Source organism: Tetrao urogallus (genome assembly GCF_951394365.1).
Source record: "Tetrao urogallus genome assembly, chromosome: 5".
NCBI lineage: Eukaryota > Metazoa > Chordata > Aves > Galliformes > Phasianidae > Tetrao > Tetrao urogallus.
Genome location: NC_136818.1, coordinates 4,272,161 through 4,297,747, shown reverse-complemented (window position 1 = coordinate 4,297,747; position 25,587 = coordinate 4,272,161). Strand labels below are relative to the sequence as shown.

Here is a 25,587-nt window from a genome sequence, read left to right as displayed (position 1 = left end):
AATGCTTCAGCAAAACTAAGCGAGTGACAAAATGCAAAGGATAGAGTTCAGCATTAACCTCCAGCTTCTGGATGGGTTAATTCAGAAATGGCTTGTATTGTACTGTTGGCAAACATATTTATGTGCTAGAAATGCGGGGCTGTTTGGCTTCCAGGGGCTGTGCAGGCAGAGGCAGAGGGAGTTTTCTTCTTTCATAGGTCTGAAATGCAGAGTCATTATGTGTGTCCTGATAGTGCATCCAAGCACAGGGATGTGGGATGTGAGTTGTACAAAAAATGAAGCAACTGGTTTGTAACTGTGGTATGTACATTTTTTTTTTGTGTGATTATAATGCCAATTCATATCATACTAGATGAGGTTCGAACAAAATAACTGTTCTGTCTACTCCCTTTCATTTTGCTGCTCCTTATCATCAGTCATCTTTTGTGCATCCATGTAGAAGGAAGAGACTCCAGCACAGGACATGAACTCGTGCCTTCCCTTTAGGGCTCCTGGAAGATGCAGGTTCCCATGGTGCACGAACCCCACAGCTCACAGAGTCATACTGGTGAGACCTGAAGGCTGTGTGCCTAAATACTTGAAGTACCATTTGCTGTGCAGTTTTTAGCTTCACCCTTTTAGTGGTTCACAGGAAGGGGAGAAAAAGAATCTCCCATCAATCCTCTTCCAATGAGCCATACAAATCCCTGCTCCAGCTTCTGTGGTGTTTTTGCTGGAATGTCTTAGGATCCATTTTTTGTGTAGCTGTTATGGTCACCTTTCTTTGGGGCCTACTTTGGCATGGGCTCTCCACTTCATGCTTTCCTTTGGCTTTCTGAGCCCTTCTTGCGTGAATTTCTCTTCATCTTTTATTTACAAAATGGAAACAACCTCCTGTAATTCTGAATTTTCAGTCCATCTCTCAGACTTGTGTTTAGTGGTTCATGGAATCGCCAAGGTTGGACTGCCAAGATCATCCAGTCCTTCAACTACCACCAATATTCCCACTAAACCATGTCTCTTAGTACAACATCTAGAATTTTCCTGAACACCTCCAGGGGTGGTGACTCAACCACCTCTCTGTGCAGCCCATTCCAGTACCTGAGTAGAGAAGAAATATCTCCTAATATCCAATCTGAACCTCCCTTGGTGTAACTTGAGGCCATTCCTTCTCATCCTATCATTACGCAGGTGAAGAGGTTGACCTCCACCCTGCCACAGCTTCCTTTCAGGGAGCTGTAGAGAGCTATATTCAGAGCTTCTCCTCTCTTCCATGCCTGAAAGATGAACTGTTTTCAGAATTCAACCAAATGCTGACTTTTGCAGCAGAACTGATGCTGCGTGCACACAATGCTCGTGTCTTTGCTAGATTTGAGAATCAGGAGAACTGGGCAGTCCACCAGAGCTCTGGCTGCAAAGCACAAATGAAGTTACAAAAGCAGTCTGTTTCCAACAAAAGCCTTGAAATTCCTGCTGAAGCTGCCTTAATTTAAAGACAAAATCAGAGTTAATTTGTAAGATTCATCTCTACACCTTTTTAATTTGAGATATTTATCCTCATCTCACTAAGCTGTGAAGTAGGCACTGTAGACATGGTAATATATATTCTTGTTGCTGAAAGCATGTTTATGTATTTTGTATCATGTTCTATTCATGCATTTTGTACCTCAGTGCATTTGTGGTTTGGTTTTTTTCGAGCTCAAAGCAAAACTGAATCCTAGGATGACTGTAGTGCCACATCCCAGCAGTCAAGGGCAGACAGTCCTCACCTCCACAGGATAGGAACCAGATTGGCCCGTTGCAATGTTTTGGTTGTTTGTACTACAAAGAGCATTTATGATTTTTCTTCTGTTAAGATACTGAACTGTAAAAGCTCCGAGCAGCGACATCTCTTCAGACATATCACTGATATGAAGCTCAGAAAAATACTAAAGTCTATGACTCCTCCATCTTTCTCAGCACTTTCTCAGCTGATAGGGAAAGTGTTGTTGATCAAGTCATTGAAATTGACACTTATGTCTACCTATAGCCATGGTGGAAGGGCACAGAGCCTGGGTTCAGTTTTGTCCTTTGTACAAGTAATTGTGCGTTAGATAATCACAAAGAAGCCTTTTACCTTCTGTTGATGGTGTGGAAAGTGGTTCTCAGTGTACTACACTGCATGTGATAGCTGTCTCTGTGGTTGACATTTGCACTTTAATAAACTCAGAGATAAAAAAAGACAAAAGTATTCAATTCTTTCACCTAATGGAGCTGGACAAAAGGACAGGAAAGAGAGTTAAAATACATACAAGTGTAACAAAAGCAGCTTCTCTGAGCCAGAATACACATCCGGAGCCAGCACCAAAGGTTTCTTCAGTTTTAGCATGCATCCAGTGGAGCTGATGGATCTGACTGACATAGCACTGAAATATTTTAAAGATGTTTTGCAAAAATAATCCTTCATTACAGAAAAAAAAAAGAACTTGGAAGATGATTTAGGGCTTGTTCATGTATGCCTGTGATGCAAAGGGATGCAAATCCCATTAAAGCACAAAGCTGCAGCAAGCATTCCAGCATCATCCCTATCTGCACACTTCTCTAATCACGATTTTTTGCTACAACCAGCTTGATGAAATTCCAGTTCTCCCTTGGATAGAGCAAATTGGAAATGTTAGCATGGTGATTTTCATTTTGAGAAGGGATGTTGAGGAGCAGGGTTTACATCGCACACGCAAATTACTTTAAGTTTTGATTTGTTGAGGATAGAGTAGCAAGGCTATTAAAAAAAAAAAAAAGGAAGACTTCAATTTCCTAAACAGCATCTTGACCTGAGTATATCCAATCTGTGGTTTAATCAAGGAAATCTAATCCAAATTGCTGAATGCAAAGCGTTTGGTATTGTCTTAAGTCAACCCATATCAAGTGATTTCTCTCCGTACGTGTGCTGGAATCCATCCATGAAGAAAAACAGCATGAGTGCATTGCAAGGCTTCCTTGTGACAAGCAAACTGCTGGCTGCAGCCAACACCAATGCAAACGTTTGTGCTTCACCACGAGGGAAGAGACTTGCAGCGCATGCAGCATCATTTACAGAGGTAGCATTGGATGGGGAGAGGAGGGCGAAAAAGCAATCAGGAGTTTTCCCAAGGGGATCAGCTCTAAACATGATCATGGAGGAGAGCCCCCCAGGGAGCTAACATCTACTTGGTTACTATCAGGGCAGGGCCCTGGGAGGTTGGGAAAGAAGGACACACATCCCCAGCAGCTCCGTGGCCAAGCACACCCCTCAGCTCCCCAGCTCTCCATCTCCCCTGGAGAAATCTAAATATTTAGGCTGGCAAGTGTGCAAAGCTGTGCATGTTTGAAGGGGGTTGTTTTATTTCTTTTTTTTTTTTCTCTCTCAAGGATGGATGGAGGCCAATACACTTAATAGTAACCACATGGTAAAATAAATAAGAATGCCTGTATAGACTTGAAAGTAAATGTTAAATATTTGCTCTGTTTTCCTGATGCCTTCGATGCCAGCTTTGAAATGGCCATGCGGCAAACAGCGTTTTTATTTTGCCATGTTTTCTTAAGCCTGGAACATTTAATAATTTCTAATTAAGCCACCTACATTTTCAGGGTTATTTATGAGCGCACCGATAGGGGGCTGGGGAGGGGCTGCATAGCACAGCTATGTTCATGTCCCTTTCTGCCAAAAGCCACGTAAAAACCTTACTGGAAAACAAACTCAGAGTTCACTTTATTTTTTTTTTTTCCTTTCTTCTTTTGAAAAGGCATTCACTGGGTACACCGAGGAGAAGCCATTGGCAGTTTATATTTCTCCTCCTACTTTTAGGAGCCTTTTTCTGAAAATAAGCACTCAGCACTCCGAACACAGGGACAACTGTTGGGTGCATACCTGCTGCTGTGCAGTGGGGAAGCCAGAAGGCAGCCTTCACACGGCCTGGATGCCTATGTTAGCTTGCAAAAATAAAGCACATTTCTACTGAAGGCTTTATTTACTTTTTAATTTCTTTCACCCCTTTTTTTTTTTTTTTTTTTTTTTTTTATTTTGGAAAGGAACTAGCCAACTTTTCCACTATTTTATATACTTCATACATCAAGAATGTAATAAATACCTGTTGCCCCAATACTTTCAAGATGAAAGGAAACTCAATGTTGTGTGATTGGAAACCATGTAATTCCAGCACTTAAAAAGGGACACTAAAAGATGGACATGGAGCAACTAAACTGCATAAGACCCCTCATGAAAATTTCGTAGCCATTCCAGAGGTAAACAGGGAGGTAGAAAGAGAGTAACCCTAGAAGTAACTGATGTTGAGAAAAATCAGAGAAAACGTTCAAAATAGACCAAAAAAAAAGAAAAGAAAGAAAGAAAGAAAGTGTCTCTTGCATGCTTACCAGAGAAAGTGTAAAAAATAAAGCTTTATTTACATAGGCATCAGCTCCCCACATTGACAAACATGGGCTCTCCTAGGCTCGAAACAGCACTTTGGGGATGCTCCGGGGCCATCAGTACTGCCTGTCAGAAAAAGAAATTTCATACCAACAGGCACCTTGGCAATAAGAGGTTCGTTTGTAGCAATCAGCCATGGGCATGCAAAGAAATGCTGTTGTAGCAGCGAGCTTAGGGCTGTGTTTTGGCAAGGCGATGCACAGGGAGTGGATCGTGTTTGCAGCAGATATGAATTAATATGGCATATCTGAAGGCCGTGAAAGATCTCCAAACTATATAGGTCATGACTGCAAATCCATGTAAATGTAATAACAGACTAAACCAAGAAATACTTATTTAACATTTAATACTGTCTACATCAGCATTCCCCTGGCTTCGGAAGTTTAAATCACATTCCTCTATATCTCAAATATCCGTATATAGAAGAAGAAGAAAATATCAGAATCATCGCATGGTTTAGGTTGGAAGAGCCCTTAAAAAACACATTGCAATAAATAAAATCCAAGTTTACCTGAAGTTCAAGTACTCCACTAGGACATACCCATCTGAGAAAAGGGGGAAAAAAAGCAAATTAGTAAATTCCTGAGCAAATATAGCAGCAGTGGTTCAGCACAAAGCACGTAATATTATTTACCAAATCAATGTGCTCCTTAAAACCAGATTGAACACTGACTACCTGTGCCAGAGAGCTCCTACAGACTTACATCTGCCCTCTGAATTGCGGCATATCACTGCGCTGCCCTCGGTGACATCGATCACATCCAGCTGTTCTCCAGCTGTGAGCGGGAGGTCAGCTCTCCTCATGCTGGGGATGGAGCATGCAGCGGTTGCTGTGTTGATGACTCGGATCTCCTTGTCGTACTGTAGACAGAGAACAAGGTCAGATGTAACTCCACACTGACATGCGATGTCTCCAAGGGCAGTGAAAGGGTGAAGTTGTGAGGCTTTGCTTGGGGCAAAAGAGGGGTCTGTTGTGATAGAACAAGGGGAAAATGGCTTCAAATGGAAAGAGGGCAGGTTTAGGACAGGATATAAGGAAGAGGTTTTTTAGAATAAGGCTAGTGAGGCACTGAAACACATTGCACAGAGAGGTGGTGCCTGCCCCATCACTGGAGACACTCAAGCCCGGGCTGGATGGGCTCTGAGCACCTGATGGAGCCAAGGGTGCCCCTGTTCACTGTAGGGGAGTTGGGCTAGGTGGCCTCTAAGGGTCCTTTCCATCTCAAACCATTCTATGGTTCTATGAAAAGCCTGGCAACATCGCTGGTGGAGATCCTAGATGAGGAGATGATGCAGCAGGCTAGTTGGACATCTCTGTCAGTGTAGATAAAGACAAATTTTCACCATGCTTCTCTTAATCCTTCATCCTCCTCTGGCACAGCATGTGTGCAAAAAAAGACACATACCAGAAATGTTTCTCTAAATATCTTCTCTTCATTTTCCATCTTATTTTTTTCTGCATTGCTCTTCTTGAATTTAAAGATACTTCTGCACCGAGAGAGAGAAACACACACTTCTGAGCATTGTTTAAATAATCCCTGGCATTGGGAAACAGTGAGAAATGCAACCCGGAGCCTTGCTGCAGGCTTTTCTGCAATGAACACTTATGAGAGCAAAGCACATCACTCATATCACTGTTTTTCATAAAGGGGTGAGTAAGTGACTCAAACGTGTTGGTGAGCATAACTTGAGCCATTTGGTATCTGCTTTTGGACCAAGCGTGCTCCCTGTAAATGGCATGAGAACAAATAAACACTTCATCAAGGTTTTCAAATCAGTTGAGTTTTCATAGACAATTGAGTTTGCCCCCAACAATTCATCTTGTTCTGTTTTTATTTATACTCAGACACAAAGGGTCCCCAGGTAACCTTTATTGTGAGCCATTTATGAAGAGGGGTTCAAAAGTCCTGCCTATTTCTGTTGCTTTTTTAGCTCGTGGAGCAGGATATAACCAAAGCAGAATTTTATGTGGCACTGTAAAATTAAAATTGGCTCTTAAAACTATGTGAAGGGGAGCAAATGCCATGGAGATGGAGATGCCGCTCTTTCTGATCTATACACAGATTTACAGCTGTGGCATTCATTTTAAAACTAAGATGGGAGGGAGAAAAAGCAACTTGCAGTAAATAAGACAGAGTTGGCTAACTTTCATGCTCTAAATTTTAAGAGGAAGAGGAAGCAAGAATTGAAATCAAAGATTTCTAAGCTGTTAAGAGATTTGCCATTGGCAGACTCAGGCTAGAGAACCTGTGCTCTGTAAGGAGCTGATGAAATCGCATCAGCTTCCTGGTGCTCTGTACAACCATACACACAGCCCTATGCTACACAGCAAGCAGTGTTTCAGCAGCACCACACAGGAACTCTGTGGTAAGAACCCAGAAAATATATCACTGACTTCTATGTGTTTGAAGTCCCAGGGACCGGGTCACAAAAAAAACCTCAGCTGCAGTGCATATTTATCTGATCTAAAAGGGAAATGAAATTGCCTGCTTCCTATGAGAGTCTTTGCAGCACCAGTAACAAAAAGTCTTGGTTTTGCTTGTTTTCAGGCCCAAATGGTACAACAAGAGGCAATGTGGTAATTCTGGCTGGGAAAAATAAAATTGAAAAGAATTCAATACTTTAAATTAAGGGCAAGGGGACATGCAGACTGTAGGGGGGTCTTCTAAAACGAAGGGTCTTGCCAAAATGGCAACAGTTGATCGTGATTGAAGATTGAATATTTGATCAAGGGAAAAATGGAAGGGGAATGGAACTGAGCACACCAACAAAGCAGCCCAGTGCACAGCAATTACACCCTGTTGTCTCAGCTAAGTGGGAAGAACAGGTACAGCTCCAGCATAAGACCCACAAGGCACCCCTCACTTGCATACAGCTCAGATCCAAGAGCTTATTCTGAATTCAGGATACTTCATGAAGTTTCCTAAAAGGGCCTTGGAGCAGCAGCCAAATACTAAATGTTTGCTTAAGCGAAGACATCCTGCTCCTGCAAATGGCTTCAGAGAAACGCAGCACGATTCAGTACAGCATTAAACATGGGAGAAACATATAACACCCATAAAGACCTTTCCACGTCGTCACTGCTTCTCCGTCGGTCCTTCACTTCTTTTGCCATCAGGAATTTTGGCATCCACGTTTTGCACTTGTCATCCTTCTCTCTGAGAGGAGGGAGGGAAAAGCACTGCACTAATTCAGGTTTTGCAAGCAGGACGCATCCCCTCCCCAAACTCAGGCTGTACAAAGCCATGATTTTTCCCTGCCTCCTCCCAGCTCCCACCCAGACGCAAACATGAGCTCGCTTTGTAGAGGCACACGCTGCCTCCACCATCATCTGGCAGCCAGGCACGAGACATGCTGTTTCCATTAACAGCAATTTTTCTGACAAGGAGCTCGCCAGGACTTCACTGATTATCAGCACTGGGAGCTGGGCTTTTCCTTCCTTAGAAAAACGATCCCAACTTTGCCGTGTGGCAGTGAGCAGCTCACTTCTTTTCACATCTCTGGCACTATGTAATGTCAAAGAAGCATTTGGGGGGGATGTTTCTTGCCAAATTAAACACACAAGCAGAGTGCATCTGGACTGTCTCCAGAGGAGAGGGTCCTGACCTGCTCCTGACCCTCACAGCACTGTAGAGTCCCCAGAAAACTCATCTCCTTGGCCAGTGCTGGTAGAAGCCCTCCTCACCTGGGGTCTTTTTGCTCGGTCTCAGCATCGTCGTACACCATGTCCTCCTGGGAGACATCTGCTGGCACCCAAAGGCAGCAGAAAACATTATTGGAAAGGTAATTCTGGATCCAGCACTCAAAGCTATTTATTGCAGAAGAGAACTGAGGGTGCTGCAAGTCACTCAACTCAAAGGGGTAAAGGCAATGCAAAAGGAAGACCCCACAGCTCCAAAGACAGGCCACGACTCCAGCACAAGGCAAGGTGCTTGGGTTTTCAAAGCCCCAGCTGCACTATCCCAGAGTTCCCACCCCAGGGATGTGGGATGTTCACTCTATCGCCATCCCCAGGCTTATGCATGGGACAGTTGGTATGCCCACCCCATTTACAGAAGGCATGATAGTCCCTTCAATGGGCAGTTACTGCCTGGAAAGCACTGAAACTTTGCAGAAAGCTGCTCTTGCTCAGCAAGGACTGCTTCGCATGTTGCCTCACAGGATATATTAAAATCTGAAGGACTTTTCAGAAAAGAAGAAAAAAAAAAACACAACAAAACCAACAACAAAAGCCACCCTTAATTGCAGTGCAATCCCATATTAAGCCCTCAGATGAACACTGACACATTATTTTCAGAGAGCCACAATGCATAAAATCTTCTCCACTGTGCAACTCACCATTTCCCCTCCCCCGCACACATTCCCAAGTGCCAGACATGTATGCTGCTTACCTAAATTTGGCGCCGACATGGAAAACAACCTGAAGATAGAGGAAGAGGCTGTTAGAAACCAGCTTTCACATCAGCATTGCCCATAAAGCCATGAGTACTGACGTGCCACGCACTGGTGGCACACCATGCTTGCTGCTGAAGCAATGCAGAACACTTCTGGATGCACGGGGTCCCTGACACCAACAGTATTTGTCAAAAGAGAGACGTGAGGATCTTAAGTTGTGAAGTTGTGCCAGGGGATGCTGCTGTCAGACCAGCTTCTGCAGGTTTCTGACATAAAGGAAGCCACACAGATGGACCATTGGCCACATCTGCCATAACAAATCCCCATGAGTTGACAGAAGCAGTTTGAGTGTCGTTTCACAGGTAAAGCTGTGCTCCTTATTCCTGCTCTCAAATTACTGCAGATACAATGGCTCAGATTTAGAGGGGGAAAAAGGCTGAGCAACCAAAGCCTGCTTACCTTAAGTTTTCCTTGAACCTGGTATTTCTCAGTTTCAATTTTTCTATCTTAAACAGCTTTCCAAATCTCTTTTGTTTTTCTGCTCTGTCCAAAATAGAAAAGATTTTTAATTAAAGAGGCTCTGAAGTATGTGAACTGCAACACTCATATCCCTTGAGAACTTGAAGCTCAGAACCTCCTCCAACAATACACTTTAAGCCTAACAGCATAATGAGGATGAACAATGGCTCCAACGGGATGGATAAAGATGAAGGAAAAGGTGATCAATTATAATGTCCAAGATCAAATCTTTTGTTTGGCTTCAAATTTTTCAATGATAACAGGAGCTGAAATACAGAAGAGGTGAAGTCTGTTCCTGTCCTTTTCTGACCCAGATGTATTTGGAGTTAAAAAATTCACAGTGAAAAGGAGAAAAAATGCCTGGCCAACCACAGCTCACATTAAAGCAGGACATCTAGAAGGTTGTTCTATGTCCCCCCTCATCACATATTTCTTTCCTACACCCTTCATGCAGACATTCCACCGCATGCATTTCTCTCTCAAGCTTACGAGAGGTTGCAAATCTGTAGTGATTTTCAATGGAAAGAGCAACACAGAACCAAGATCCTCACATGGGGTCATTATCCACGCACAAGTACTATTAAAAACATTTTATATGTATGTAAAAATTTCATTAAGAGTGGTTTGGGGGGTTCAGATACTGAGTTCTGAACTCTGTGAACTTGATCCCAGCCCCAGCTCTCTTGTAAAATTCCTTTGCAAGCTCCAGCAAGATGCATTGCTCCTCCATTTCCCCAAGAATTATCATCTGTGGAGAAGTGATGCTGTCACCTTTTAATAACTGCCCCATCACCTTCAGGGTTTCAAGTTTCCTATAGTTTTCCCCCCCTTCTCTGGCGCACACTAGATTCGAATCCAGATGCACACCAATACGAGTCCCACATTCATAGGGGAGAAGCAGATGTACAGAAACACCTTATTATTCCTCCCACGCTACTCCTTAGAACACAGCCACCAGATGCACTCACAGTAATTGTGTGCAGCATCAGCAGCCCATGTGCCATTCCCAGAGGCTGTCTCTATTTCATTCAAAGGGACGCAGGAAATCTGCAAGGGTAGGGAACCTCACAGAGCAAATAAGTGAAAACACAACTAACTTCAAGTTTCACCTCTTAATCCACTAAGGAAACCCTGGCAACATATAAACCTGAGGCTGCTAAACTCATTGCTTTTATAACACACCTTCTGGAAGCAAATATCACAAGAAACCCTGTAAAAAGGAGCAGGTTGCATGTAACATAGAGCATATCAGCTGCGGGCATTAGCTCGCAGCCTAGGCTCCTTTCAGCTTTCCAATCGTCTGTGATCCAAAATATTTGTTGTCCCTTCTACAAGGACAATGCCTCTGTTTGTCTCTTGAGCATTTTGGCATGTGAGGAGATGCCATTTTTCAGTTACAGCTGAACAACCTTTTTGTGCAAGAGGAGGGTCAGATTGCCCTGCGTATTTCATGCGAGTAGGGCTCTAGAAGAGGAATTGTTCCACTGGATGGAGGGCGTTACAGGCTCTCATAGGAAGGCCTTGCTGCTTAGGGACATAAATTTGGTAACTGCTGTTTCCTAAATGTCAGCCAAAGGGAAAAGAGGGAGAGAAGAGAAATAAATCCACCCATACAGCAACTCCTTGCAGTTGCATTAGGAAAATAAGGCTTCCAGCCAGTACCTGGCATTCAAGATCAAGTTTGAAATTCAGGCTAGTAAACTGCAACTTACTTCTCTTTTGCTGGATTATCACTCCCAGTTTCAACATCTTCATATGTTTCTTCATAGTTGCTTCCTGAAATTTAAAACCAAGGCAGACCATTATCACAAGTCACACTTGGTAGCAATGAGGTGAGTTTTGCTGGGTAAAATGCATCCAGGCCTTTACATATTACCCATACAGAGGCTTCAAAGTTGCTCACATGAATTCCACACTAGATACGAACACTGCTCCCCACTGGTTTAAATGGGAATTCAAAGCTATCAGGCCAGGAGGAGACATCATGGATGTTGAAAGTTAGATGGAGGTATTCACGTCATCTCCCAGTCACCAACCAAATTAAAAGCAGCCCCGTGTGCTACACTTACTGCTGTCTGAAGCAGATGGACTTGAGGCATCCGAAGCACGGCTGCTTGAAGGCAAGAAAGAAGTATTACATGGGTATTTATGGCAGCACAATTTATAAAAGACATTTCATTTCAGCTTTAGTGAAGAGTTGATCCATACTCACAGTCTGTCTTGAAGTCCCTCAACGTCATCGTACACATCCTCTGGGGTCAGCAGGAGCTGATGATGGTTTGGTCTTGAGGTTGGTCTGTCTTCGGTTGGTTCAGGAGCACCATAGTACACTGCAAATGAGAAAGGACCTCTGCTTTAGGAGCTTTTCTGTGCCACTTCTCTCAGGTCATGGGCAACTGTTAAGGTTGACAGGCGATGCCATACTAAATGAGAGCTTTCAGGCATACTTTCCATTCTAGGAGCCCACAAAAGCCAGTACTCAGGACTACTTTCAGAAGAACTTTAAAAGACTTCAGAAAAATTTAACGTTTTAAAACTTGAAGATAAAAGTTTTGCAGTATATTAAAGAAATACAAAATATCCATCGGTATTCTCAGTTATGGCAGCTTTGAGAAGGTTGCTCCTCAGCTGAAAATATCCCAGGAGAGAATTAATGGATGTTTGCAGAAATTATTGTAGGAGAGCTTAGCATGGTTGGTAGCAATGCTGAGACAAATAATGGGCCAATCCATTGAGAATATACCTGTAGATATGCTGGGAAGGACAAGAGGAGGAAGTCTCCCAGAAAAGTCTTCCACCAGGAGATATTCCATGGAAACAAAGCATGAGAGCTGCAACTCATGAGGTTAGGTAAGATTTATTCCTCAAGGACTTTTTCAGTGGCAATAATAAATCTTTGATGTATTTAAATGAGTTAGAATAATGTAGAAATGCAGCCACAAACATAACAGCAGATACTGTTTCTAGATGAACACAAGGGCACGCAGTAGGTCTCACCAGAAACGTGCAACACCACAGAATGCTCTAGTGAATCACAGAAATTTCTGCCAAACAAGCCACTAAGAGAGCAATTCTCCTTGAAGATGAGAAGGATGAAGGGAAGGGAAAAAAGTTCCCAGAGCCAGCTTCTGGTGGAGCAATAGCAGGAGGCCTACCATTAACACTTCTTAAAAACTGCCCATCAGAAACTGCTTCCAGCCATCCAAGGTCAACCAACCAGCAACATTGCTTACAGAAACAGACCCCAACCAAATTACTGTGAAGCAGTTTAAAATAAAAATGAAATAAATCCCCGGAATCACACCAATAACAACCACAGCCAATTTGCACCTTCTCCATCACACCTCTGCTCTGTCCACATTGCCCAGCATAGCAACCTTTCTTTCACATTAACATCTTGCAGGGGCAGTCAAGTCTTAGCAGAATCACAGAAACACCAAGGTTGGAAAAGACCTGCAAGATCATCCAGTCCAACCATCCACCCATCACCAATAGTTCTCACGAAACCATATTCCTGAACACAACATCCAAACGTTCCTTGAACACCTCCAAGGTAAGTGACTCCACCACCTCCCTGGGCTGCCCATTCCACTGCCTGACCACTGCTGAATACAGCCCATGCACTTCTACCTGAAGCTATGGAATAGCATTTACAATCATGGCTGGCTTGGACTGTGCAGCTCAGCATCTAGAGCTGTGCACCAACCTCAGAGCATCTTGACAGGGGAAGACTGAGGTCAGATGCCATAACTGTAAAAGAAGACTCGCTGGAACCACAACCATACTCCATCCTAATGAGGGACAGGAGGAGACGCCAGGCTCTCCACGTGCTCACATGTGCTTCCACCACAAGCCTCAGCCAAATGCTCTTCTGAGACTCAATAAATTATGAGAAGCAGAGGAGGTGGATTTCAGCTCCCTTGGATAAGGGTAATCTGTTAGGAAAACAAACACCTCAATTTGAGTTATGCAGATGGTTAACCAACTTAGGAAGCTATTTGCAAAACCAAAATAAATGATTCAGACCAGAATACAAATGCACATGCAACCTTTTGCCCTGGTTTAACTAAATTGGTTCAAGAGTTGCATTCAATTTTAACATCTTTTCCCATATGGAAGAGACATTTGGGCAACAGATGGGACTGAACATTGAAGAAACACACGACAGGCAAACGAGATACTCACAGGGTTTTGCTCTGTCTTTTGCCAGCCTTTGGGGGGTACTGGTCACATCCTGCCTCATATGCAACGCCTTCATCCCACCTCTGTCATCTTCCCTGGCTTGGTCACTGAGAATTATGTACTCATTTCCACCTGGCTGAGATCAGACATCTGATTCAGTTGATTGAGTATTCAGATACAGTTTTCTGATATATGATAATACAACATACATATAAGCAAATAAGATATCCTTCTGTGGACTTAGAAGGGTTTCACACCCCCTTTCCACGAGGGATTTCCAATAGCCATATGTGACTCCTGGCAGCATTACATGCTTTTTAGGCAGTTCTGGTTGAGTAATGGGCAAACAGAGGAAGAGATTAAAGAAACCCCCCCCCCCAAAAAAAAAAACAACAAGTAGTTAAAGAATCAAATATTTCAATTGCTTCATCAACAAAAGAGGGTAAAAGGAGAAAATGTGAGGACATAATATGTTCTCAAGAATATGACATATTGAATACCTTCTTCACTTCCTGTTTCTCTCTTTCAAGACTTATTTTTCCTTCTTTCTCATCCTCTACTACAGCTCTTCTGGGACTGCAAATTTCAGAAATGGGAGAGATGTCAGAACAGAGACATTAAGTGAAGTCACTGCCACACAGATTGCTTAATGACCATGTCACAGTAGGCAGCTCATTTTCCCTTTAGTGGTGTAGGTGCCCATAAACACCATTGGTACCACCAGGTCAGATCCCAATCTTAGGTTTGGATTTGGCCACTGGTTATTCAGGGTAATAGCAATCACTCTTGTAAGAAGAGACAAGCTGAGATGGCTGTTCTCTCATAGCAGCAACGGACAAGCTAGATCCATGTGCCCACAGTGATACCTGGCTCTCAAGACTTGCCTCCTGCCGTGCTACATGTGATTTAGAGAACACATATTAAGAGAACCAGAACGTGACATCTTTCTCCCCACAGCATCTTAATGATTCCCACTGAAATGGGAAAACCCCCTTTTATCCCATGCTTCTTCAAGTCCCACCAGTGATGCAGCCTTCAATCAGCGTCAATAATTAACACCACAAGGAGTCTGAAATAGGTCACTGGCAGGGTGACATTTGGTGTGGACCTTGCCTTACAGCTTCAGAGCTAGAACTGTGTTTCCCATTCTGAGAGCTCCATACCTCTCCCTTCTTAAAGTTCAGGTTTCAGTATGAAAAGACAATATGATTTTTTTATTTATTTTTTTTTTTTTGCCAGAGGAAAGAGACTCAGCTTCCTCCAGATACGTTTTAGAATGAAAACAGGCTAAGAAGTCTTGAGTGCTGACACCAAAGGACATGATAATTTATCCTTTTCCTGGTCACTAAATTGTATTGAAACTTCAATCTGTTTCCCAGGTGTTACAATATCCCAACTTCAACCTGGATTAGCTGTGGGTTAGAAGCAGTTTAGGAGAAAGAAAAGGAAATTACCTGGATTCACCAAAGAGAAAATTCTTCTGTTTCTAGAATAAAGAAGAGGAAAGTCTTCAGCCCCTGTGCTTTTTGTGGCAAGTCAAGCGTCTACATGGTACCTAAACTGTCATTTACTATTTAAAGAAATATTTCTTCAGAAAGCTCATAAAGCTTTTACATTTGGAACAGCCATCAGGAAAGGATGTTTCCTCTACTCTACAAGACAGAGGATATGCATGTTGACAAACTGCATGGAAATAGTGTAGTGGTGCAAGGGATGAGGCCGAAAGCAATTACAGGTTGGAGAGCTTACAGAAGAGGAGGGAGAGGTTTTTATTACTTGAAAATAAAGATTTTCCAACCTTCCGTAAAACAAGGCTACAGATGAGCCACAGAACCTCTCTGCAAATCATGCATAGATAAGTGAATTTGGAAGCCTGTGCTGCTTCCTAGACAAATTGATTGCTTTGCATGTCAGCATTTGAAAGTGGAGTTTGACATTTCCCAAAGAGCAGTTTTTCCCCTTTCAGCAGAACCAGAACCAACACCCAATCATCTTCCTGCATGAGGTGATGCTCTCTCAGCCCAGTTCCTCACCGTGAGCTGTGCAGCCACACAGGGCTTCCCTGGAGAAAATTCCTGCCCTGTGCAATACATCATCCTGCAGGACACCTCCACTACCACTGGTTTTGTAGCTAGGGTAACATGAGAAGAGTCAAGCCGCAGTTTGCAGTAAGCCATCCATGCAGCAGAGGACCAGAGTCCATATGGTTGTCCCCACAGACGTTGCCCTCACTTATGAGCCAAAGCTCAAAGTGCACTTCCATGATCAGGAAGCTCAACATTGCTTTTATGCCTTCAGAGGGATTACCAGCACCAGCTTGCCTTTGGCAGGAGCTTCCAGAGCAAATTCAGTGGATTTTGCCCTCAAAATTTATGATCTTGATATCAGTGCTTGACAATTACTTGGTCTGCCACCAAGGTCCAGATGACTTTACCACTTCCTGACACGTTTGCAGAGGAAGTCAAGGGGACTGACTCTCTCCCCAGCTGTGTTTGGAAACCTCATTAATCTTCATGTCCCCTCTGCAATTTCTTATTTATTCTTTGAGAGTCTTCACAGACAGCACACATACAGAAACACTCAGCATAGAGGAAATACAAATAGCAAAAGTTTTGAGGAAGGTACATACAATATACTCAAGCCTAGAATGCCAAAACAGGCTGTGAAGAGACTCACCTTGTGTTCTTGAGGTTCTACCTTAGGTACTAAAAAAGATAATTGTGAACAGGTATTAGTTTTTAATTGACTGCACATCACTGTATTTCACGTTGCAAACCCCAGATTTATTCCATGCTCAGCATCCAGGCACAGATTCACAAGGTCCCTCCAACCACAGTCCCTGAGTTTGCTATTTAGCTTTGGCTTATGTTCAGAGGATTGCAAGCAACAATTCTGGCTGGCCACAGTTTTCATAGCCCTCGAGGCAAACCCAAAAAGGGCTATGGTGAGTTTCCCCAACGAGGCTGCTTTTCTGCCATTCTAATGGTAGATTAAAACAATGAACAGGGCAAAAACTAACAACCTCCAAAAGCAGAAGATTTTTTTTAAAAGTGGAAGATAGAACAGTGGCAATCCTGATAGAGATTATTATACTGGGAGAAAGTAGTGGTGGAGATGGAAGTGATCCTTATGGTAAAAATACCCGTTCCCAAGAAAAAATTGAGGTCTGCTTCACTATCTTCTCTACTTTCTCTTCCCCATAGGCAATATCTTACTAATTCTCCTCATGGCAATTTTACCATACGAGAATCATCTCATAACCAAAATCCAAATTTATTTTTGATCAGTACCCCAGTCCCTCTGTCCACAAGCCAAGGGAGTCATTTTTTCTCACCCCAACCAACATTCAACTGCTTTTCCAAGCCGAAGCAGCTATGTTATTCGCCTTTTTAAGGCTGTGGCCCAGACAGCATGTAATTCCTTTAAAAGTCTTGTATTGCAGAGTACCTTCAATGACACACAAGGTTGTGGTGTCCTCAGACTGATTCAGGTACATCAAGGTTTTCTCGTAATTATGCTGCTCTTCACGTTGAGCGCTGAGAGGACAAGATAAAAGAGAGAACAGGGTTGGTTTTTCTTTTTTTTTCCTGGCCCTTTTGGTAGTCTAAAAAAATTTATTCATCTTAAGGACGAGAACTTCAAGTGCTTTGATACTGAGCCCACAAAACAGCAAAGTGAAATCAGGAATTCCTCAGAGGGAAGGGAGACCTGCATCAATGCAAGGCTCAGCTGAGCCTCCCTGTGACCCTGCACTGCTTCTCCTTGATGAATACGGGGTGTAGGGCTCAAAACACATCAGGGGACTTTGCATTAGGATTATGGTCTTCTGCCGACAGCGATCCCTCAGGTTGAAAGGGAAGAAAAAGCCCAAGGAAATCTGAGTGCCGCATCTTTCAAACCTCTTGCAGCTACTTCAAAATAAATAGCAACCAAATTGTGTTGTTCAGCAGGATGTTTCTTGCTTAGGCAGGAAAAAAAACTGATATCAGAGAGTAAATAAAAGATCCTTGTCCAAAGCCAATGACAGACTGCATGCCAGTATGGCATACACCACACAGACTCAACATTGTCTCCCCAGCCCATGTCCCTCCAGTTTCCTTTTTCCCACTTCCCTCTTGCGGCAATTCAAATTAGCACCATTCTAGAATGGGTGCAAAGATAAATACCCCAGCCCTGGGGCAGAATAGTTCCCCAGCAGCTTGGCTGAAGACCAGACCAATGTTTATAGGTACCCTGGCCTTCCACTAGACCCATAATACAGCTGGGCTGCATTGAGTGGGCTGGTGGGTCCCTGCCTGGCATTGCTGACAGCAGTGTTTATCCCCAAACGTGGGAACGGAGCCTGGGACCAGCTGGCCCAGGAGGCAGCACCAGAGTCTCAGTGGGATTTTATTACAGGTGAGGCTCCCACTTCTGGGCTTCAGGGATGAGAATTGTTCCCATTATTTTGCTGCTATGCGATTAAACCACGTACCTGGTTAATATTTAACAAGTGACCTATTGTAAAGACCGTATCACAAGTACCCAAGCAAGATAGCTAATCTTGATGTAATGTATTACTGGGACAGCTTCCTTGTGGTGCATGACAGCTAGAGGGCTGGTTATTTTTTTACCAGATCTCCCTTGAGAAGCAAAGACTGAAAGTTAGTCACAACCTAGGTCAGGGCTGGTGGGGACATCCCCTGACTGAAGAGCACAACTTCATGTGGTGTTAGCCAAAATAGCTCATTGCTTGGGAAACACAGAACGGCCTGGGTTGGAAAGGACATCAAGGATCACAAAGCTCCAACCCCCCCTCCCTCCCTATAGGCAGGGCCACCAACCTCCACATTTGAGACCAGGCTGCCCAGGGCTCCATCCAACCTGGCCTTGAACACCTCCAGGGATGGGGCATCCACAACCTTTCTGGGTAGCCTGTTCCAGAACTTCACTACTCCCATAATAAAGAAGTTCCCTTTGACATCCAACCTAAATCTTCACTCCTTCAACTTAAAGCCATTTCCCCTTGTTCTGAAAACACCAAAGGTGTTTGAAGAATCTGGCACTTATTACTCTGGTTCAGCCACTCCATTTCTCATTTTCACAGTATATTCATGCATTCGATGGGAACATGAATACTTCCCTACAAACCAGAGCTTCTTTTGGGACAGAACCAGGAGCACCCTATGATAAGTCAGAGCCATAATGCAAACTGCAGCAGCACCAGGGGGTGGGGATGCTCACCATACACTCACCTTTCGGGAATCAGGTAATCCTCTTCCTCAGCAGCTGCACACAAACACAAGGAGGATTAGTGCTCGGAGGCAACACTGCTCTCGTGCAGAAACAGAGAGGCCTTTCCTCGAGGCAGCACACAGGGACAGGCATGAAATGGGATTGCCAGGGGATGTGGCTGTGCTAATGGCATTATTTCACGTTTCCAGGCAACAACTTCAGGTCTTCCAGAGATCAATAACTGAGCAATATCAATAGGGCATGCAAATGATGGCACTGAAATAACTACTTTCCTCCGTGCTGTTTACACATTTAGAAAAGGTAGGTACATTAGAAAAGAGTTGCAGTGAGAACCTCTTTCTTTTCCTTTAATTTTTACTAAGCTCAGCACAGATCAGTGAGCACAGCCACAGGAAAGCCAGTGACGTTTTAGCTGAGCCCATCATAGAAACACAGCTCCCTTTGAATTCAGCAAATTTGTGCCTGAAGATCTGGCTACGATTAAGCCTCTATCTATAAAGAAACAGCACTCAGTTGCTTAATAAGCAGGCCAAAATATTCCATTACCCTACATCAACAGGGTTTTATTATGGGAAACTGAAGCTTCGCATCACTTGTTGTTGGAACACTTAATGATGTTGCCCTCAGTTGTATTTAAAAACACAAGCAGGGGATTAGCAGACCGGTTTCTACTGATTTTATTGTGCCTTCCCACAGCTGTGTGCAGGCATTTTGCACTGAGATGGGGTGATAAGATCAGTGTGCTGCAGTGTGACGGCTAGCAACAAGGTGTTCACAGCACGTTGGAGTTGCAGCTGGGGGAGAGCTGCATGGAGTGAGCCAGCCAGCACAGAACACTAGATCCTTTCCCCAAATCAGGGGCAAAAACCAGTTTCATTGCAACTGATGGGCTCTCTTTCATGTCTGAGGAAGATATGAGAAATGAACTACAGCCTCATATTTCCACTTGCCTAATAGACATCAATAAACCACATATTTTAATTTATTTTCCCCCGCTCAGCTGAAAATAATAGAAAAAGACCTTATGGCTCCCTGCAAGTCCCTGAAAGGAAGTTGTAGCAAGGTGGAGATCAGCTTCTGCTTTCAGGTAACAGCAATAGGATGACTGGAAATAGCCTCAAGCTGCATCAGAGGAGGTTCAGGTTGCATAATAGGAAAAAATTTCTTCTCTAAAGAGCAGTGATGCATGGGCGTAGGTTGCCTAAGGAGTGGCAAGGTCACCATTCCTGGAAGTGTTCAAGAACTGTGGGGATGTGGCACTGGGGGACAGAGTGGACATGGTGAGGTGGGTTAGGTTTAGACTTGGTGATCTGAGAGGTCTTTTCCAACCTTTGTGATTCTATGTTATCTCTTACTTGTTTCATTTTGTCTGTGAACTGAAGGTACCATGCCTCGGAAAGAGCTGAGATCAACCTTCGGGGGTCTCAAGGGCTTCCGAGGAGCAGGACCCAGGGATGCAGCTGAAGGAAGAGGTCTTATCTTGGGTAGTTTGCTGCCTGGGCTGTCCAGCTGCGTCCCTGTTCCCAGCTGACTGCGGGGAGGCTTTGACTCTGCTCCAGAGAAAAAACACAGGCAGTAATTACCCCTCCTTGAAGTGCTGCTAGCTGTTGCATAAACGCCTCTCACCATCACTGCTTCATCCCAAGGTCACACTCACATTACACAACAGGGCTCCTACCATTCTACTGCAGTGTAAGAGCAAAGATAAACGGCCACTTCTGCAGATTTTTACAGATTCAACCTGGAGAATTGGTGAAGTCACCATCTGTGGAGGTGTTCAAGAGCCGTGGAGATGCAGCAGCGAGGGACGAGGTCAACGAGCACGGTGGGGACAGGTTGGGCTTCGTGCTTAGAGTTCTTCTCCAACCTTAACAACTCTATGATTGTACAGATGCTCCCTTTTCTCAGCCTTTATTCTACTCTCAGAATTTGAACAATTTCTTAGTGCAAGGTTTTGAAAAAAACAAACAAACAAACAGGAGAGTCCAGGAACCCTCCCTTATCTCTGGGACCTCAGAGAAGAACAGGAGCATTCCCATGGGCTAGTTCAGCATGTGCTTTGAGGGTTCCAACTTCTACTAGCCTTCAGTTCCACCTGTTGAGTTTCTGATCACCTGTACATGCTTATATCTGTCTGTATATATACACACACACATATATAATATAAAAATTATAGCTAACTTTACCTTTCTGGCATTGAGGTTGCAATGTAGTTGCTGCAGAGCTCCCAGCAGCTTTCCCATCTCCCTGGGCTGCCTGGGGGGCTGGTGTAGGATAGCTGCTAACTGGAGGCACCTTGCTGCCGTTTGATGTGGCAGGAGCACGCAGCACCCTCTGCCCTGATCTGGGCTGCACATAGAGGTTCATTGGCCGCATGGCTGGCAGTTCAGTACTTGCTTTCTCACCACCAGATAAAGTGTTCTGCCACATCCGTAGTGCATGGTGGAAAGAGTTCAGGAGTGGAGCATCCTCAGGGCCAGCTTGGACTGATGCTTGCTGCTCGCTGCAATAGGACACTGGATACTTTGGAGAACTGCTTTTGGGAGAGCTCAGCTCTTTCACCGAGATGTTTCCTTTGTGCTCTTCATTGTGCTCCTTTGGATCTGCGTGGCCCATCTTGGCCCTCTGGGCAATGGCAGAGGGCTGGGATGCAGGACAGGGAGGTTCACTGTGGGGTTTGGGTACCAGCACATCTGCCTTACTGTTGGGCATGCCATCACCTCTGGACTCCAACCTGGGGCAGGGCTTCTGGCAGGGCTGCACTGGCTTGGTGGCAAGGCTGGAGTCATGCTGAAATTTGGCTCGGAGGGCTCTGAAATCAGTCACACCTTCCTGGGCAGGGAAAGACAGGAAAGCACAAAGCAGATGCTTATAGAGTAGCAACAGGCAATTTGCGTGATTGTTTCAGAGAAGAAGAGGCTACTTACTCTGCTCACAGTGATGAGCATGGGGTAAGGCACTCAATTCTTCTCTCAGTCACCAATTCCACAGCCATACATGAATTTGAAATAAGGTAACTAACCAACGACACTACCTTTTGAAATGGCCTGTAACGGGCATTTTCTCCCACCCCTCTTCCCAAACATAGAACCATTGATGTTGGAAAAGACCCCCAAAATCCCCAAACCCAACCCGCACCACCATGCCCATTGACTGTCTCTCTCAGTGCCACATCCCCATGTTTCTTGAATACCCCCAGTGACGGTGACCCCACCACCACTCTGGACAGCCTGTGCTCTTTTAGAGAATACATTTTTCCTATGATTCAACCTGAACCACCTCTCATGCAACTTGAGGCCATCACCACTCTTCCTATCACTGTTACCTAGGAGCAAAGGCAGACCCCCACCTCTCTACAACCTCCTTTCAGCTGTCCCATACTACAGGAAGGAGTCCGTGGGTTTTGCCTGCAATTCTGTGGCTTAAACTCAGCCACAAACTGAACTAAGGAGAAAATATGAAGAACAATTTATGAGCTACTTAAGCCCTTGAACTGCTCTATAACTTTTTATATGCCATGATTACATTAGGTGCACTACTCCAGCAGCTCAGTTCAGCACGGAGGACTGCAGGGCTTCGTGAGGGCCTGTCCAATGAGGAAATTGGAAAAAATTATCTAGGACAGAACTTCGTTATTCTGAAAAAAGCCCCAGCCTTAAGTGTTAAGGCAGAACAGATGAATAGAATACTGAGGTTTTATTGCATTTAATTGCGCGATTTATTAAACACTGACAATTTCTCTTGAATGACCCCTTTCACTAACTTTATTACTTTCACAGGGCAGTGCATGATGTAAAGAGCCAGCCCTTGGGGGGGGGGGGAAGGAGGGAGCGGGCTGAATTGCTCCAATTATATTTCATATTAGCGGTCAGCAACGCGATGCCGCGTGAGCTGCTCAGACATAACACAGCAGCGAGCCCAAGGGGAATGGGAGCTTTCAGAGGCTCAGGGAGGATGAAGAGGGTTTAAAACAAACCCCACGTGCAACTCCAGACAGGAAATAAAGCGGCGTGGTGCCCTAATGCAATAGCACTGAGCTTCTGCACGTGCTCGAGCCACAGTTGAAGAGTTCAGCGCTGTTTACCTCCCCTCACCAGTTTTCTTTTGTTCCTGTAACATGTAGTTCCACACTCGTGCCCTTGGAGACAGAGAAAACAGAAAGGAAAAAGTACACACGTGCCTGTGCCCAGCACTGCGAGCAAGAGAACTTGTAAAATGGGATTTTTGGCCAGGCACTCATTGCAACAAGGTTCCCCTTCCTCTATCAACTTGTTATTCCTCTTTCCTCCACGTGGCAGCTAGTTAAAGGGAGGGCTATCACTTCATGATGCATCCTACAGCATTCCTATGGGTGCCCCATCCCTGAAGGTGCCCAAAGCCAGGCTGGATAAGACCACGGGCAGCCTGATCTGATATGTGACAACCAAGCCACAGCAGGGTGGTTGGGGCTGGATGACCTCTGAGATCCCTTCCAACCCAAGCCATTCCATGATCCTACAATCCCCAATTTCTGCACATAGCTGAGGTGCAGTGAGTTTTCTAGGTCTCTGCAGAGTGCTTTCCAGCCCTGGGAGGAGTTGTACAGTTTGGATGAGAGAAGTGGGCAAAGTGAGGAGAATCTGATAATAAATTAGAGGGCTCACAGTATGCATTACTGCTACATCTGGCCAAATAATTCACCAGGAATAATAACACACTTGGCAAAGGAGCATGCAAGTTGAGAGAGGGAGAGAACAAAAAGGAAACAAACTTTTCCTGGCCGGAAAGCACTGAGCATTACAGAGTCAGGGGACAGCTAAACTTTCCATATTTTCTCCCTATAAATAAAACAATCTTCTAGCATTAATATCATTCTAGGAAGCAGAATAAAGCCCAGCTTAGGGTTTCAATAAGGACATTTTTCTGAAGGAGCAGAAGTTGAAGCTCTGCACTGACACAAGGACTGACCAAAAGAGCTCTGGGTTTTCTCCTTTCATAAAAACAACGGACCCAGGGAGAGGGACCCTGTGAGATGTGGGGCAGCAAAGAGGAAGGCTGCTTGCCCCCATGCTACCTTCATCCCCCTCTCTCCATCACTAGGGGTGCTCCCATGAATCAATGTATAACCAGCACTGCCCTCTGCCCACACACCTGGAGCCATGCCCACGCTGCAGGCACTGACTGTTCATTAACTCCCTGGCTTCCAAACAATTGCAAAAAATTATAACCTACCTCTACATTCCAATACACTAAGATGAAGCAACTGTAGCTCATCTCAGAGCATAACTGGAAAACTAAAAGCAGCACCAGGAGCCCCTCGGCACCCTGCTTTGGGGAAGGAAAACATCCCTGCGCGGTCTCACAGAGAGCAGACACAGCATTGGGAACACCCACCTAACCTGATGACGGAGGCACAAGCCGGAACTCTACACATTAACGGTGGGAAACAGAGCAGCAAGCACTCCTTGTGGCTCACCCACTGCTGTGGAAGGGGCAAAGGGAGCAACTCTATACTCACCACATCCATGGCCCCACCGCCCAGCATCGGCATCACCCATTCGCCACCCTTCTGCTGCCCAGTGAGCCTGAACACACACACACCTGGACCTCGACTCTGCCCCCAGTATGGGAAGAGCCTCACCTGGGCTGGGCTGCTGCTCAGCCCTTCCCACTCATCTTATCAACCCTCCAGCTGAGCGAGACTTTGCATTCTGCAAACAGTGGGTTGGGCAGTTTGAAGTCCAGCTTTCGGTTTCACCTTTGTCTCCAGTGCTGGAAAGGAACAGCCAGCAGGATCGCACGCAGCTCTCGACTTCATCTCTTGGGAACTGACCAAATACAGAATCATAGAATGGTTTGAGGTGGAAGGGACTCTTAAAGGCCATCTGGTCCCATGCCCCTGCACTGAACAGGGACACCCACAGCTCCATCAAGTGTCAGAGCCCCATCCAGCCTGACCTTGGGTTTCTCCCATCACCTCTCTGCACAACCTGTGCCAGTGCCTCACTGCCCTTTTTTTTGCTGAGAAGTGGGGAAAAATAAATAAATATAAATATAATAAATACTTGGTCATTGGAGACATGACTCAAAGAGTGAGTCTTGCTTACCCCACATGAAAAGCTCTGCTGCTGCATGGTAGTCTCAGGAAGAAAGAGGGATCCCACAGAGCAGTGTGCTGGCAGGGAAGTCCCCCTGGCCCAACTTGGTGTCACAGAGTGCTTAGAATGAATGGTGACTTTGTGCACAGCAAGCTGGGGAGGATTTATGAGCTGCCCAATGGGGGCCCTAAATTAAAGCAGTGCTAGGGAATGAGGAGGTTGTGACTTCAGAGCCAGTGTCTTGGGGAAAAGGACAGGGCTTGCATAGAGAAACCAGGCAGAGACATCTGGAGACAGCAAAACAGGACTAATTCCTGCTGGGATACCAGAAGAAATGCAATGAATCCATTGGATAGCCCTTCCCCTCCTGCTGCATCTCTTCCTGCAGCCAAACACTGCCTAATTGGAGCATCTTCCCAGGACAAGAAACTTAAAGTCATATTTTTTAAAATTAGAATTTTATGGTTTGGATTTCCATTTTGCAGTAAATCAATTAGCATCTTAGACAACAGTCCTTAGAACGAGAGCTCAGCAGTCAACAAATAAATGCATTTCTCCTTCTTTCTTTTCCTTTGTGACCAATAGAACTCACTATACGTTATAGGTGCATTATACAGGTCTGTGCTAATCCCTTTTTTTTTTTTACTTCTTGATTTCACAAGGGTATTTCGGTTCTGATTTAGCCTTATTCTGTGCCGGGGAAGCCTTCCCCACACATCTCAGCCCTGCTGCCAGGAGCAGCTATCACAGGGCTCC

At 44.7% G+C, this 25,587-nt stretch overlaps 1 protein-coding gene across 1 annotated transcript; it reads right to left on the bottom strand.

The window, feature by feature from the left end:
- Positions 1-4,930: 4,930 nt before the first annotated feature.
- FYB2 (FYN binding protein 2) lies at positions 4,931-24,284 on the bottom strand (the record flags this gene model as incomplete). The annotated part of the gene is made up of 19 exons (XM_079535756.1): positions 4,931-4,968; positions 5,128-5,284; positions 5,830-5,911; positions 7,489-7,581; positions 8,109-8,169; positions 8,815-8,843; positions 9,278-9,361; positions 11,050-11,113; positions 11,407-11,450; positions 11,550-11,667; positions 13,523-13,655; positions 14,020-14,095; positions 14,974-15,005; positions 16,196-16,224; positions 16,967-17,055; positions 18,754-18,787; positions 20,110-20,307; positions 20,941-21,586; positions 24,252-24,284. 19 exons carry the CDS (start codon positions 24,282-24,284, stop codon positions 4,931-4,933), a joined length of 2,040 nt encoding a protein of 679 aa, XP_079391882.1.
- Positions 24,285-25,587: the final 1,303 nt, after the last annotated feature.